General features: G+C 34.0%; 1 protein-coding gene across 2 annotated transcripts; it reads left to right on the plus strand.

The window, feature by feature from the left end:
* The first annotated feature begins 3,205 nt into the window (after nt 1-3,205).
* On the plus strand, nt 3,206-7,639 carry LOC107841789 (G-type lectin S-receptor-like serine/threonine-protein kinase SD1-1). 2 transcript variants are annotated; one of them, XM_016685638.2, is made up of 7 exons: nt 3,206-4,663; nt 5,196-5,339; nt 5,473-5,636; nt 5,986-6,193; nt 6,320-6,557; nt 6,668-6,812; nt 6,926-7,639. In XM_016685638.2, the coding sequence occupies exons 1-7, from the start codon at nt 3,376-3,378 to the stop codon at nt 7,229-7,231; spliced, it is 2,493 nt and encodes an 830-aa protein (XP_016541124.2). In that variant the 5' UTR covers nt 3,206-3,375; the 3' UTR covers nt 7,232-7,639. The 2 variants fall into 2 exon arrangements, with proteins under 2 accessions (XP_016541124.2, XP_016541125.2); XM_016685639.2 differs by lacking the exon at nt 5,473-5,636 and having other exon boundaries at nt 4,336-4,663.
* The last annotated feature ends 10,071 nt before the right edge of the window (nt 7,640-17,710 follow it).

Below are 17,710 nucleotides of genomic sequence, written 5' to 3' on the forward strand. Positions count from 1 at the left end.
TAGAGAGAGATTTTTATTTTTTCTCTTGATGGATAATTTACAATAAAGGAAGTCCTTCTATTTATAGAGAAAATTTGTCCCTAGTTTCACACTAAAAGACAAATAAATCAAATCATAATAGCTATCAACTGGATCTTATTAGGTCTTGATAGACATTTACTATAGTGTAAATACATTTATAACACTCCCCCTTGAATATTTAGATAGATAACGTGTCTCATTAAAATCTTACTAGAAAAAAAAATCCAATGGGAAAAAATCTAGTGAAGGAAAAAGAGTACACATCTCTAACCATACGCATATGGTTGCCTCGTTAAAAACCTTACAAGGAAAACTCAGTGGGACAAAATCTCGTAAGGAAAAAAAAGTAAAACATGTATTAACTCCCCCTAATAAGAGCATCCTTGATTCTTTGCATCTCGATCTTGTGCAGCATCTTCTTGAAAATTGCAATTGGAGAAGATTTGGTGAATAAATCAGTCACATTATCAGTTGAACGAATCTGTTGTACGTTAATATCATCATTCTTTTGTAGCTAAAGCTTTGGCAAAATGTGTTTCGTTCTATCTCCATTTAGGTTTCATGAAGTGTTATGCCGTAGACATTGCCTTCTTATTATGATTATTTGCTCCTTATCCTTTTCAAGAATTTATTTCATTTGGAATCGATTTGTCTATCATGTTTCACACATGCATAAACTTTATCCTTTAGAGACATAAAATAGAAGCACTTGCAGCTCAAATATAAAATGTTATGAGATGCTTTCGGCATTTAACTTGAATTATCTTTTGAATGGGGATCTGATAATAATTCCTAACATATTTCATAGTTGCTTATAATTTCCCCCTTATGTTAGGAAAACCAACATACATCCCCCACCTTCTTTGAGGAATCCATCTTTGTACATCATGGTATATTCATTAATCGTATACCGCACATCAAAACTTATTAGATGGACAATGTGTGGTTTTAGACTCAGAACCAACATTTTGAGGGGGAATTAATCATAATTTATTGGTTTGATGCATACAAGTACTTCTGTAAATACTTCAAACCAACACATGAACTTTTGTTCTCATTAGCAATGGTTTAGCTATTTATCGAAGGCATTCAATGTCAAATCATCATCATCAAGATGAATTGTCTTGATTACGCAATCTAAAAGTTATTCTCTTAACTCAATCTTGTTGAGCAAGCAACTTTATGAATGTCAAACTGCAGGCTGATAATATGTGATCATCTTATATCGATGTATCTTAATCGATCACATGACTGGTGAACGGGCACATATTCACGTTTATACTTTTCAGATTTTGAGGGATCCAATCCCAAAATCAGTCGGTCCAACCAACTTATCATGAGAACAAACAACATTACAAGTTCGTGAAAATTCTTCAATATAAGTTCAATACTCAGTATGCACATATTTGAGATGTCGCAATCGTTCATGTCAATTTATGAACTTTTATTCTAGCAAACTTCAAGTTTACCATGACATATACCTTTATACTTTAGTAAATTTCAGATTTACTGCTTTAGAAGTAGATTTCGAAATAACTCTTCTCGATTATTGTGCCTCATTCAGAGGTGAGCTGTGAAGCCATCACAATCAAGTTCATGTTTGTTGATAAGCTTCACTAAATATCATCACATTCACCAGGGAATGAATCAATGCTTATAACAATTAAAATTCTCATTCCCATGAATGAAATACAATCGTGTCTTAAACCTATCAAATTGATAGCTTATAACCTCTTTTATGGTATTGCTACTTCAGGAGCAAATCGAGGCATACATATGATCTAGAGAATTTTTCTCTAACATAAGATCATAATACGCGTGTGAAAATATCATCATTTTTGATGATCATTATCATATTTTGTCCCTCCACGCGCATATTCGTGCATTCAATCACTTGTCTTCTTTAGACATATTATGCATTGCTACCATATACACCTCAAGAATGAAGTAAGTTGTCATATTTCAGACTTATCATATATTGCTAACACATTCACTTCATGGAATGGAGCATATTCTAGGTCGTATTTCATGATTTTTCACCCAATACTCATGATTTTGCCTTAGCCATCATAATATCATCAGTATGGTATATTGAGATTCAAACTCAATATCTTATCCATATAAAGGCGTCTTAGGCATAAATCAATTAAACTTGAACCCAACATCTCATCATCAAGACACTAACTCAATGTGTTATCTTTTTATTGTAGTGAGATTTGAATCCATCATTTTATAAATTTGCTCTTCGAAATGAAAAAATTGAACAAATGTGACATAAATAATTTTGAACCAATTATTTTTTTTTTTCAGATCCAACAAACCCAACAAGATATAAAACTTGTGATATATATACACGTGGTGGCCATTCTTATCATTTAGCCATATATTACATGAATTTACATTGTCAATGATGCAAGACTTTACACAATGCTTCCCTGATACACATTAAGACATGTTAGTCTTCCAGGTTAGAAAGCATTCACTGGAACACTAGTACAACCAACAGATAGCAAAGCACATACAGTAAATAACAATATTGGAGAAGCCAGTTACCTCGTACAAATTCTACGAAGAATATTTTATAAAACAAATAAATATCATATGTTAGTAGCTTTTCACATGTGATTCTTAATATTAAGACATAGGAAATAATTCCTTGTTATAGAAAAATAATTATCTTGTGATTCTTAATATTAAGACATAGGAAATAATTCCTTGTTATAGAAAAATAATTATCTTTCATTGTACCAAGTTACAAACGTGACTTTATTAAGTTTCAGAGCATTATAAATTCTGAGAATCGTACTTACCTTGATCGGCATATGGTAGAGTCTCGTGCAGATAACTTGTTATAAAATAATAAAGAACAAGAAGAAGAGTAGAGAGAATAGAGAGATTCTTATTTCTTCTTGAGGGATGATTTACAACGAAGGAAATCCTTCTATTTATAGGAAAAATTTGTCCCTAGTTTCACACTAAAAGATAAATATATCAAATGCTGATAGATATCAATTAGATCTTATTAGATCTTGATAGACATGTAAATACATTTATAACATGATTATTTTATTTTTAATATTTTTTAATTTTAATTTTTCACATGATATGATCAACACCGCAAAATTAATGATATTTTGATATATTTAACAGATGACCACAAGATTTAAATATTCCTTTTTTTATTATATTAAATTAAGTGTTAAGTCAAACTAGTCTAATAAATTGAAAAAACACAATCAAGTAATTCACAAACATAAGTGGAAATGAAAACAAGTAGTCATGTGGATGGAAAGTAGATTATTATTCGTCTTATATGTGGTACTGATGGTAGGACTTTGATTGGGAACTGCAAGCATGAAAGTCTTATTTAAGGAAGATGTTTTTTCTTACATATTCATGCTCATGTTCTTGTCTTCCATCGACCAATGTTTTGGTGTTACGTCAGATACTATAACTACTGCCAATTTTCTCAAAGATGGTGAGGGCAATTCTATTGTTTCACATGGTGGAACCTTCGAACTGGGATTCTTCAGTCCAGGTAATTCCAAAAATCGCTACGTTGGTATGTGGTACAAGAAGATATCTGTTAGGTCAGTTGTGTGGGTTGCCAACAGAGAAGCTCCTCTGACCAGTAGAACTGGTAGCTTGAAGGTCATTGAGCCAGGAATTCTTGTCCTTGTAAATGGAACTAATAAAGTTGTATGGTCAACTAACACCTCAAGATCTGTGCAGAATCCCATTGCACAGTTGCTGGATTCCGGGAATCTTGTTGTGAAACAAGCTGGTGATGGGAATTTCCTTTGGCAGAGTTTTGATCACCCAACTAATACACTTTTACCAGGCATGAAGCTCGGTTGGAACTTTGTAACAGGACGAGAGGTGTACCTGTCGTCATGGAAGAATGAAGAGGATCCAGCTCCCGGTGATTATACATATCGTTGTGATCCTACTGGATATCCACAGAACTTCCTGAAGAAGGGCTCAAATGTGATATATCGCTCGGGACCATGGAATGGTCTTGGCTTTGGTGGGGCAACAAACTCAAGATATGGTACTTTCTATAGATATGAAATAGTCTCAACTAATACAGAGGTGTACTTTCAAACTTACCTCACATCTACGGTTATCGCAACATTGATACTAAATCCAAATGGCGTCCTACAACTTTTGACTTGGGGTGATGCAGAACAGGCTTGGGTCCCTTTCTTCATAATACCTGGAGATAACTGTGATACATATAAGTTGTGCGGCTCATATAGTAGCTGCAACAGTAATGATTTCCCCGTACTGTGTGGATGCTTGGACAAATTTGTGCCAAACAGTAGTGAAGCTTGGAACAAGGCAGACTGGTCAGGTGGATGTGTTCGGAGAACTCAACTAAATTGCTCTCAAGGAGACGTATTTCTGAAGTATTCACAACTCAAACTTCCAGACACACGGAATTCCTGGTCGAATGTCACTATGACACTAGAAGAATGCAAGAATATCTGCTCTAAAAATTGCTCTTGTATGGCTTATTCAAATTCTGACATACGCGATGGAGGAAGTGGATGCTTATTGTGGTTCAACAATCTTCTTGACATTCGGCAGGTGCCCAAAGGAGGGCTAGATTTCTACATTAGGGTTGCTTCTTCTGAGTCAGGTTTGGCTATTGCTATTTAGTGGCTTTTTGTGGATTACCTGAAGCCTGAATATAGTAAAAGAATTTACTGTTGTAGCCATTTTGAATAAAGCAGAGATGATGTATTGTGCCTACGCCTGTAAACCATCTAGTCCTATTAACTGCAAACTTCTGCCTGATGTCTATATAACAAGGAACTAACAAATTTTAGTTGAGCTAAAAGCTGCTCCTAATACTTTACAGTAAAGTAGTCTGAATCCTTAAGACGAATTTATAAGCATAATGACTGGTTAGACACCCGGTCGCCCTCTTTGAACTAATTGATAAGCATTTAGTTTTCTACAGAACAAAGCGATTCATATGTAGCATCAATCAAAGCAAAAATCACACTCAAAATAGAGGTAGGAGTATAAAAAATGGTTGTGTTACACGAAGAAACATGACCTGCAGTTTTCCAAAGGTTTGCAGAACCTTAATAACACAGTCCATAACATGATCAACTTCCCACAGAGATAGTGATGAATTTATTACTCCATTTTTGGAATACTTGCAGATGATAGTCTGGAGCAATCGAATGGAAAGAAAGGAAAAACACTGATCTGGATTCTGGCATCATCAGTTGGTGTCATTCTAGTAATCCTTAGCATGCTGATCTACCATAGAAGAAGGAGAAAGGTTTTAGAACTCAAAAAGAGAGGTAAGCTGGAAAAGTTCCTTTTTGTCCAGACATCTAAGCAAAATAGAGTAATAGAAACCGAAATAATAGTGAAAAGAACTTCCATATCTGGTATTCACAGTTCAAACAAATCCACTTCATTTGCTTTTGGCAGGAAGGTTGGGATACACTGGCAACTACAAGATGGATCTCAACAGTGGCAATTGCGCTGAAGAATTTGAAATACCATTGTTTGACTTATCTACCATAGCAAAGGCTACCAATAACTTCTCCATAGACGTAAAGATTGGGGAGGGGGGCTTTGGACCTGTTTACAAGGTACAAATACTTTAGACCTGCAGTTTTATTATTTATGCCCAAGAGATAGATCATACAAAGCATTGATGACTCATGACATAAGCTTTCTGGTCCTTCATAGTAAAGCTTCGTCTTTAAATTCAATGTAGCAGTTGTATGATAAAAGGCATAAAGAAAGAAAGCATTATTCTGTAAAACCAAAGGATACTTTTAAAATAGCTAAGGGAAGAAGGTGGGAACAGAGGTATGAACTTGTGGTGCAATAGCTTCATTTTTAGTATATCACTTGGACTCACAACTGACTTTTGTGTACTTTCTATATCATAGATACGTATTGGAACTATTAACATGCACTGATTTTGATGTTTAGGGAATGCTTGAAGGACAGGAGATAGCTGTCAAGCGTCTGTCTAGAACTTCCACACAAGGAGAAAATGAGTTCAAGAATGAAGTTTTATATATTGCAAAACTTCAGCATAGGAATCTGGTGAAGATTCTTGGCTGTTGCATTGAAGGGGAAGAAAAAATGTTGATCTATGAGTACTTGCCAAACGGGAGTCTTGATTCGTTTATCTTTGGTATTACTCTCGATCCAATATTGTGCAAATTATACACTATTGTGTCACACTGAACTGATTTCTATGTTAGTACTTCAGTTATCATATTCCAGATATTTTGTTAATGACCAATCAAAATTTTGGCAGATGATACACAAAACAAGGTACTAGACTGGCCTAAGCGATTTCACATTATCAACAGTATAGCTCGGGGACTTATGTATCTGCATCAAGATTCTCAATTGAGAATAATTCACAGAGACCTGAAAGCTAACAACATTCTGCTAGACAAGGACATGAATCCAAAGATATCAGACTTCGGCTTGGCAAAAATATGTGAAGAGGATGACATTGGAGCCAAGACAAACCGAGTTGTTGGAACATAGTAAGAACCTCCTATACTCGGTAGTATTTTGAGCCTAAGAAGAATCTTGAGATAGTTAAGGGTATGTTTCCAGCATTAGCGACTCTATATGTTGTTGCGTTTTTATGCAGCGGATACCTCTCACCAGAATATGCATTGCACGGGCTATACTCAGTAAAATCAGATGTATTTAGTTTTGGTATCTTAGTACTGGAAATTGTGAGTGGCAAAAGCAACAGAAGATTTTCTCATCCAGACCATAACCTACTCGGACACGTAAGATATTTCATTTACTGTACTATATCTAACCGATCATGTCTATCTATTAGTAACAAAATATTACAAACCTAAGCTAGCTTGTCATACTAATAAGATTGTAAAATGTACAGGCATGGAAAATCTATAAAGAAGGTAGGTCGATAGAACTGCTTGATGAATGCCTAAGTGATACTTGTTCAAGATCAGAGGTGATACGATCAATCTGCATTGGTCTATTATGTGTCCAACAATGTCCTGAAGATCGTCCAAGTATGTCGTCTGTGGTTTTCATGTTAAACAATGAAGGTGTATTGCCACAGGCCAAACAACCAGGTTTTTACATAGAAAGAAACACAAAGGAAGTGGAATTCTCTTCTAACCAACATACAAATGTATCAGTGAGTGAGACCCCCATTACAATATTAGAAGTCAGGTAGTCAGTGGCGGAGACATGATCATCAAGGGGATTTTAAATATAAGAAGTAAACACGCAAAAATTAAAGGATGATAAATGGAGGGGGCAGCAAAGGACACAACTATCCTTAAACCCACTAAATTATAACTCGTCTTGTCATGCCCCGTTAACATCTCTTCAACTTTTTCCCTGCTCCATCGAGCTCTTCTTAAAGTTTCTTTAATTATTTGTAGCACAGTACCTGTACGCTTAGCTTGGAACATGCTCTCTTAGGCCATCGGGTGTTTACACCAAATTCAACTACTTTAATGCATATCAAGTATTTGTTGGCTTGTTATATAACGTTCTGTTAGTTGATGAATGACAGTTGTTATGCATGTACTTATTGATTTGATGTAAATATTAAATGCATATAAGTATTTTCTGTGGACATTAGATACAATGTTTCGGTTCAATTCATAACAATGTGCCGTTCAACTGACCTTAACTAACATCTACGCCTTCCAATTTTGTATGTGTACTTATAGGCATTTAAGATTCTAAAAAGTTGAAGAAGCCATAGGATGAAAACCTGCTTAGGACAGGCTACATTGTGATTAATCTGGCTTCTCCAGTTGACATTCTCAACGTCACCTCTTAAATTCTTATAGGCAGCAGAAATCAAAAACCTACTCCTCATGCCATTACCTATGTGTGCCCAGTGGTTCCTCACATTAAAGAATTTTCTGACCATCCATGAAGCTTGTTTAGGGGCTTCCATTTTTGCCTCAAGGTCCAGTACAACTTGCAAATTTCTCTTCTTTTTATTCTATCTTTCTTTGTTGTTGTTGTTTTAAATCTCTATTGATTTCTTTTTATGTTTCTCTGTTTATCTTTCTTTCTAGTAAGTTATTGACTTGTGCTCCTCTTAGGCTCTTCCTTTTTTCTTTTTATTTTTGTATAGGTTAGCTGATACATCATCTGATAACCTCCAAATAAATGTTAATTTGTTATGAAATCAGTTGATCTCTTTATAGGATGTCTAGAGGGATTATAACATTTAATAGACGCTAACTAACAAGTCAAATCGTTGAGCATAATTATCCATCAGTCTACCCAATAGGCATCCCACCGAATATACTCCTTAAAAATTGTAAATATATATACATGCGTCTAACAAATGGTGCATATACACTTTTCCTTAACAAACCTATATTTACTTCATTAGGGAAAAAATAATTCTTAAACTAATTTTTTTGTTCTATAAAAGTCATATGACTTTTAAAAATTACCTCACCCATTGTTACTGATTCAGATCCGGTAAAAATAACTCAGTCCCTTTTTTACTCATCATAAAATGAATTTGGATTAGATTTGAATAAAAGAGGCAGCAAAATTTGTTTTTAGTTAGCGCGGATCTAAAAAGATACATGTGAACTATGCACTTTGGCAATTACTTGAAATTTTAAAGTGATGTAGCATTTTTGAAATTGAAAAATTAATTTTAGATTATTTAAAAAAAAAACAAAAGACAAATTCAGTCTGTTAATAAAAAGGATAAACATGCATTATTTGTTAAACAAAGAGGGTGTATATATGCACTATTTGTCAGGCATAATAGTATAGATGCATCACTTTATTAACAAAAGGTATATTTATTTTTTTCTCCTTTTGTTCATTATTTAATTAATTTAAATAATTGTAATAAAATTCCATCATAATTATATTTAACACATCTAATTATATTTCATGGATTACAACAAATCCTCCAACTTTTTACATTCCCTAATTAAATAATATGTCTTCTCACCTCCCTTTTATTTAATTTTTATAGTCTAACCATTCTATAAATAACAATCTATTATGGATTTGATTGATACTCATATTTATTTTCTCCAAATCTTAAGAAATAAAATTGTCGTGCTGAGATTAATGGTGAAAGCACTTGCACTTATTTATACATATACTCATATAGTCATTTTCAGAATCAAGAAAATAGATATAGTTTCAAAAAAGAAATTGCAAGTTTCATTCATCATACTGTAGCTTGAAAGCTTTTTGCAATATCCAAAACATTGAGAACATCTTTTGATTCTTGAAATCATATTTCAAATCAACACATGGAAGTTATAGATTCCACTCTCAAGAAGTTGTTTTCCTTTTCTTTTTTTTTTTTTTCAATATTTTCGATTTAATTTAATTTAGTGTTATAGTCCAATTATTAGAACTCTTAAAGTTCTTTATTTTGTTTCTTTTGTGTGTGTTTCTTGTGAGTTATGATTCTTAAAATATGAGAAATATTCATTATTAAGGATCATATTTATTGTTTTCTCAATTTTTCCTCTTATCATTGTGGCTTGGAACATCTTTTTAATTAAGCATAATATTTATTTTCTCTTTTCTTTTTAATTTATTGCTATATTATTGTAATAAAAATCATAACTATCAGTCAACATTTTCTTTCCCTCCCTAATATTTATTTATTAAATATATTTTAATAATTTATTTATGTGTTCTTTAATAGGTCGAATTTTATCCGTCTCTTATGAGTTTTTTACTTATTAGAGACAAATAATCTTGCTAAGTGAACTTTGTTAATTTTCATTATTTTGCTCTTTTTTTTCTTTCATATATAATTTATTACTCTTTGTTGTTTTGTTCAACTTCCAGCATCAATGTTATTAAACTTTTTTCATCTATGTGCTATGTAAAAAAATAATAATTAAAAATTACTTTTTAAACTCTCTTAATCATGTCAAATATGCAAGAAACAAATTAAAAATTATTTGTGAAAATTCAAAAAATCAATATATTTATGTATATGTGTGTGTGTGTGTGTATATATATATATAATTAATATAGTTAAATGTAGTGACTTTTGATTTTTCTTTAAACACTCACATACACAAAACACACACACACGCACACACACACACACACATATATATATATATATCTTTCGTTGGTTTTTGAAAATATGATATTAAAAATGAAGATTTGAAGTTGTTCTTCCTATTATATCGTGAGACAATTTTCAAATATACAATCTAAGATAATAATTTGCATATTTTAATATTTTGTTGATTTTGGGGAATGGGATTACTAAAAATAAAGAGTTATAGTTGTTCTTCCTATCATATAATGAGGTAATTTTCAATGACATTATCTTAGATAAATCTATTAAGCATAATTTTTTTATTTGACAAATATTTAAATTTATCGTTAGAACAAAACTTTTCTTGTATATCGACTGTTTTATGTTATTTCGTTATACATTCTATATTACTTCTTTTTTTTAAAAGCTTCTCATATATCACTTTTCAAAATTGCAATATTTACGCAATAAGGTTGATCTTTTTATATGTAAATATTCTAAAAAGGTTAATCAAATATTATTTGAATGAAAATTTAGATAATAATATATGTCGTATATGAAACTGTAATTTTTATAATTTCACAAGTATATTGTAATACAAAGATAATTATCTATAAAATTAATTATTAATACATTTTTCATGACCACGTGAAGCGCGCACGATTCCCTAGTATAGATATTAATACATGATAAGTATAGTTAAAGTTAGAATCACCCTAATTGTAACAGCGTTTACAAAATCATATCAAAGATTTTAGTCAATCGTATTCGTCCGTTCCTAGACAAAATAATTAACCCTGCCCAAGGTTGCCTTATTTCAGGTAGACAGCTTTGGATAAATACGGAAGAATAATTGATAAGCCATAAGGTTTTAACAACTAAAAACAATACTGAATTATAAATCTCAAGAAAAAAATTGTATGAATATGATAAAAATAAGGATAAACTGAATGACTAACTGACATGTCCGAAAGCCTCTAACTGACTGAATACAAGTTGATGGGACAAACCCCAACTAACTCCAATTAACTACTGAACTGAAAGTATGAAATAAAATAGCCTATCCTCGAAATATGAGGACTCACCACTGCTACGGCTGGGAGTCTGGGAACTCTAAGCATGATCCGGGAACTGGGCGTCCGAACCTCTGATATAATATATCATAGCGCAAGAAAAGAGTATGCGGTCAGTACTTTGAATATACTGGTATGCTAAATGAGGTAAGCTGATATACATGGTTTTATGAACATGAATAAATAACTGTTTGAGTAGGTATGTATAACATGAAGTACTAAATAGAGTGCATGAATTCTGTAAATGCTGAGAATACGTGAAATCTGTAATTACTGAAGATGCATGGAAACTGTAAATGCAAAGAATGCATAAAATCTATAGATACTGGGGATGTATGACTATGCATATATCATGTACTGAGTATAATTTGTAAATATTAAAATCTAATAACTAGATCACTGATATTAGTATGCTATGGTCAAGCAATTGAAACTAAATAACCGAACTGATTAATGGACTAAGACTGTGACTGAGAATATGCCTAAGACTATGGGAGGTATCATCTGAACGACATGCCCCAATCTGAGCTAATTGGGTCTAACCTGTAACTCATTTGGAAAGGTATTAATACTGTGCCACGGGTACTAACGCTGGCTGTGTGGATGCACTATATTGATGTATTGTATTGTCCCGAAGGACTGAGGGTGTCAAGCTTAAACTGACGGGTGACCCCAGCGAGATAGTCAAGCCTAAAATGATGGGTGACTTCTCATATCCTACACTGGCTACGTAGTTCTGGAGCACAAAAACTGCTACTAATGACTCTGCCTATCTAATGGAGAAGCCGTCATCCCTACACTCGCTCGGTGCTAAATCCTACTTCCAACTGCATGACACTGGAATACTAGACAGTTCTGAGTTTAACTGATTATAATAACTGACTGTTCTGATAATACTTATAACGTGTTCTGTGACTATTCTGAAGATACTGAGACTAAGTAACCAGCTATGATTTTCGAATATTCAAAACCCCCAGGACTCATAGCAATAGTAGTAAAATAATACTTAAGCTTAGAGGGGATAGCATGAAAAGCTTTTATCAAATATTCATTCTTGTAGGCATTTTATCAAACACTTGATATTTATAGTTTAAGTAAATCATGAAAATAATATGGAACTTGGAGTAATAGCATGATTTCAACATAAACAACACTTAATAATGATTTAATTCGATGAATTATAACAATGAAACATGTGGGATTCGATAACAACAATAATTCCATTAAAACATGGTGTAGAATCAAAGATCATAGAGATTCATGGTAAAAATCATAATTTAAAATCATGAAAACTTGAAAAGATTATAATTTTGTATTTAAAATTGGATACTTGTACTCCATGGGTGAAAGGAACCCATGGAGGAACACTTAACATTCCTGGGTTGATGAATTCATGAGGATTGATGGTGAGTTCTTGAGATTTGATCTTGAATTTTGAAAGCTAGGATTTTTATTCTAAAAAAAAGGGCTATTTTAATTTGAGAGAAATTGAATAAATAATGACCTAATAGGCTATTTGGGACTTTAATCCAGTGTTTAGGTGGATTTGGGGATTTGGAAAATGACCAAACGGCCCCTGGAAAATTAAATCAAGACCTAAAAATTCCAATTTTTGGCTCCAATGCGATGCGGTGCAATTGCATCGGGCCACTGGAAAATAAACAATCCTCATTTTATCCATCGACGCGACGCAGTGCTATCGTGTTGAGCCACTGGAAAAAGGACGACTAGGAACTGGGCTCTTGGAGCGACGCGGTGCCTCATTAGAAAGTGGATAATTGCAAAATGGCACATCAGTGCGACGCGGGCTTATCGCGATGGTGCACTGGAAAAGGACGAATGCCATTTTTGTTCTCCCCATGACACAGTGTGTAAGACCCCGCAAAATTCTTGTCATCTAAATCTCTTAAACGATGCCCAAAGAGTTCTTAGACTTAGAAAATCTAGCTAAGTATTGGGACTTAGTCATTTCTAGAGCCTCGAAACTTTGAGGATTTTACTACCAACCTTCCCAGCCTTCGATAGTTGATATTTTAGCTAATTCATGATTAGGGAAGTCAATAAGTGTTATCAAACAAGTTTCAGAATTTTCCATCCACGTTTAGACCACGTTTGGTGTCCCAAAACAGTGGACCAGCGCGATCTTGGCGCGCCGCGTCGCCCATTGCATCGGTCAATTTTATTACAGGAACATCCAGTAAAAAGTACTAGGCTTGGAGTGATTATGGCACGACGCGTTGGTATCACGTCAATGCCATTAATGCGCTGCGTCACCAATCGCGTCGATGCCAATTTTTTTCAGCTTTTAAAATCCGCGTCCAAGGAGGCAATTTAGTTCTTTTTCCCCCACCCTCTATCAGTCATAACACGGGATTTAAGTCCCTAAATACCAAAATATAGCCTTCTTCTCTAAAATTCACCAAGAACACTTTCTAGGGTTTCAAGCCAAAGTTCAAGAGAACTCAAGATTTAACCATCACTTTTCAAATTTTCTTCAAGAATCAGAATCCCCAGACCAAGGGTATCAAGAATATCCGTTCAAAGTCGCGAATAGAGTCACAAAAGCGAGAGTTCATTCAAAGTCCATAATATAAGGTATGTGGGGTTTGAACGAGAACATTTCTTCCGTTCTTTTGCTCAAAGCTTTGATTTTATTAAAGAATTTCATATTTTTACAGGTGAGTTTATACCCAATTTACTCTATTTTGAGTTTATGAATTTAGAAATTGTTCAAGTCTTGAAATTGCATGTTATCTCAATTAGTTATGCCTTGGATTGAGGATTTATGTTGTGAATTGTATTTCCCCATTGAAAATTGATATTTTTAAGTGTTTCCAAAATTGAAGTCAAGAATTAAACCTTATTATGAAATTTAGACCATTTGAGTATATGTTGATGCTTTAAGTCAAGTATGAGTCGTGATGTTTCTTGAAGGCTGTGTTTTTAGCATGATTTAATAAGCAAGTACTTTGATTCTTAAAGAAATATTGCTTTTGACCCTAAGCTAAGATAGGAATCCACATTGTTTATGATTTGAAGCAAAGAAAACCATTATTGGCATTCATTATACATTAGGGTACTATTTTAAGGTGGATTTTCTAAAAGTTCTGAGCCTAAGTATAGGAGTAGTATTTAACACCGAGGTGGGCTTGATTCCAAGGTTTCATGCCCCAGAACTACGAGCCACGGTAGGATGATAATTTACCCCAAGTGGGTTAAGATAGTGATCACCAAAGTCAAGGTTCTATTATGATGGCAAGGGTAGAACAACTCTCCCCAATGTGGGTAAGACGTTGGACTCTATGCCAGCTCACATGGTTTATGTTGGTTAAAAGAAACTCTCAAGTTCCCAAAGAGTCCCAAAGTTCCATAGTCATAAGTCTTTGAATTACTAAAGTTTCAAAAGAAGTTCTTTATTCTCCTTAAGATAAAAGTATAAGTTTGAAAGTTATTATTTTTAGATTTCTTTTTGGGTTACAAGCTTTGAGAACAAGAAAAGAATACAGATTTTAGAACTAAGTATAATGACTCACGAGATTTATATTACATGTTTCATTGTTCATAACTTATGAGATTTATATTTTAGACTTATTCAAGCTTTGTGAGTCATTCATCTTTGCATGCATGGTTTCATAAAGAGTAATGATATTGTTTACTTAATGCATACAGTCTCATATACTCAGTACATCCTCAAAGTACTTATCCACATATATGTATGTGCGCTACATTATCTCATAATGTAGGTTCAAGTGCTCAGTCTCAGCCATAATAGTGATTCTCGAGTACCTTTGTCTACACTCCACAGTTGGTGAGTCCTCATGGTTCGAGAACCTATTTCTCAAATTTTCAGTTTTGACATCAGTTGTTATGGCTTTCAGTTCGGTCGAGTCATTTGGGGGTTTGTCCCAATGACTCTCTAGTTCAGTAGTAAATAGAGGCTTGTCGGACTAGACAAGTGGTTGGATTCTAGATTCTCAGTATTGATTTCTCAGATGATTATTACAGTTCTTTCAATTCAAATTTGATAAGATATAGTGTTGTTGCTTGACTTATCTATCCTAAAATAAGTGTTAGAAGTAGTAGCAGGCTCAAAGGATTAGCTTGGAGCTACTTGTAGCCTTAAGCACCATGTGACATTTCGGGATGAGATTTCGGGGCGTTACAAACTTGGTATCAGAGCCTAAGGTTTAAAGAGTCCTAGGGAGTCTGACAAGCCGCGTTAGGTAGAGTCTTGATCATTGGTGTGTAGCGTGCCACATCTATGAGAAAGAAGCTACAAGATGTTTTAGGAAAAGTTATCTCTTTCTTTCATAATTTGTCGTGCGTACAGTTATCTCTCTTTTCTATTAATTCGTGCTCTTTTATGACAGATAGGGGTGTACATAGGTTAGGTTAGTTCATTTTTTATTAAAAAAAAACAAACCAATCATGTTGGCTTATTAAAACTATAAAACAAATCAAACCAACATAAAATTGGTTTTTTTGATTTAGGTTTTAGTTGGTTTTTTCAAGTTTTTCAGGTTTTTGGGTCTTTTTCGGTTGTTTTTATAATCTTTAGTTTTTATAATTATATTGCGACTGAAGACTAGATCAAATATGTTTTCACTCATGTGCTAATGAAAAATCATAATTATGAAAAAATTAGGAGCGGAAAAATCTCTTGAAACTAAAAAGTGAGATGAAAAGTGAAAAGTTTAGGTTTTAAGTTTATATTAGGTTTTTTATCATTTAACTATCAATTAATGGACAAATATTACAACTTAAAGGCCCAAATCTAAATATATATCTACATCTACTTTCAAATTATTGAAAATTACTAAAACTAGTTGAAAAAGTATTTAAAAATTAGATTATAATTAATATTTTATGTATAAAAAAGTTCAAATATTATATATATATATATATATACACATCTACTTTTAAATTATTGAAAATTACTAAAACTAGTTGAAAAGGTATTTAAAAAGTAGATTATAATTAATATTTTATGTATAAAAAAGTTTGAATATTATATATATATATATATATATATATATTATGTCATTGTGATTCGGGTTCGGTTTGAATTTTTTTTATTAACACCAAACCAAACCAAGAATGGTCGGTTTTTTGTCTAACACCAAACCAATCAAACCAAACCATAAGTCAGTTTTTTTCTTGGTTTGGTTTGGTTCGTCGGTTCGGTTTGACTTGACAATTTGGTCTGTACACCCCTAATGACAGAAAATGCCTTCCCGAAGAGCTAATGCCCGTAGAAATGAAAACCAGCAACCTCAACCTGTCGATCCCCAAAAAAAGAATGTGTCTTATGCTGAGTTCCGGGCAGCTTTTCAGGCATTAGTCCAGGCGGTCACCGCAAATGTTCAGGCCAATAACCAGGCTGCAGTTCTACATCAGCAAGGAGGTGATTTAGCTGTAGCCAGGATTTAAGATATTATGAAGATGAATCGGCTAGAGTTCTATGGGTCGAAGGCAGGTGATGACCCACAGTTGTATCTTGATAAAGTGAAGAAGATCTCCCAAGTTATGCATATTTCTAAGGAAGAGAGTGTAGAATTGGAATATTATAGGCTGAAAGATGTTGCATATGATTGGGTTGTGATGTGGAGGAAGAGTAGAGGGGAGAATGTAGCTCCTATGACTTGGCAGGTATTTCAGGATGTGTTCCTAGATAAGTTCTTCCCACTTAAGATAAGGAAAGTGAAGATAGAGGAATTCATGAACCTGAGGCAAGGCTCTATGAACGTAAAGGAGTATTGCCTCAAGTTCAACCAGTTATCTAAGTATGCTCCCGATTTGATGGTTGACCCCAGAACCAGTATGAGTAAGTTTATAACCGTGTGTCTGGATTGGTTGTTAAGGAGTGTAGGACTGCTATGCTCAATAGAGATATAGATCTTTCCAGACTGATGATGCATGCTCAGCAGATTAAGGCAGATAAGATAAAGGAGAGATATAGAGTAAGAGAAAATAAGAGGGCTAGATCAGAGCAGCAAGAGTATGATCAAACTAGATCTCATGAAGGGAATCGTTCGCAGTTTTAGAGTCGTTCATCTATGCTAGTGCCTTTATCATCTAGTGCTCCCACACCTAGAAACAGGCAAGAGCAGGAGAATAAGTCTTCTATGTCCAGATCCCAGAACAGTGTGAGTAACAGGCCCAGTTATCCCTCATGTGCTAAGTATAGAAGAACCTATTCCGGCGAGTGTTTGGCCGAACAGAGGGGTTATTTTGGTTATGGAAAGTTGGGCCACAGACTTAGAAAGTATTCGCATGCAAGGCAGGGGAACAGAGATGTTCGACCCCAGACTCAGGCTACCAGTGCATCAGCTCCTTTAGCCAGTCCAACCCCTCCTCAGGGTGCTTCAGCCAGCATAGCTGGCGGTCAGTGCCAGAATTGATTCTATGCCTTACTATCCCATCATGAGCAAGAGGATTCTCCCGATTTTGTTACTGGTATGCTCCGTATATTTCACTTTGATGTTTATGTGTTGTTGGACCCTGGGTCAAGTTTATCTTATGTGACCACATTAGTTGCTGTGAATTTTGAGATACATCCTGAAAAGATCCCTGA

Source organism: Capsicum annuum, chromosome 9, assembly GCF_002878395.1.
Source record: "Capsicum annuum cultivar UCD-10X-F1 chromosome 9, UCD10Xv1.1, whole genome shotgun sequence".
Taxonomy (NCBI): domain Eukaryota; kingdom Viridiplantae; phylum Streptophyta; class Magnoliopsida; order Solanales; family Solanaceae; genus Capsicum; species Capsicum annuum.

Coding starts and splice junctions, on each gene's coding strand:
- LOC107841789 (XM_016685638.2), top strand. CDS start 3,376: ATGAAAGTCTTATTTAAGGAAGATGTTTTTTCTTACATATTCATGCTC. Junction 5,637..5,985: donor GCTTTGGACCTGTTTACAAG/GTACAAATACTT, acceptor TTTGATGTTTAG/GGAATGCTTGAAGGACAGGA. Junction 6,558..6,667: donor AACCGAGTTGTTGGAACATA/GTAAGAACCTCC, acceptor GTTTTTATGCAG/CGGATACCTCTCACCAGAAT.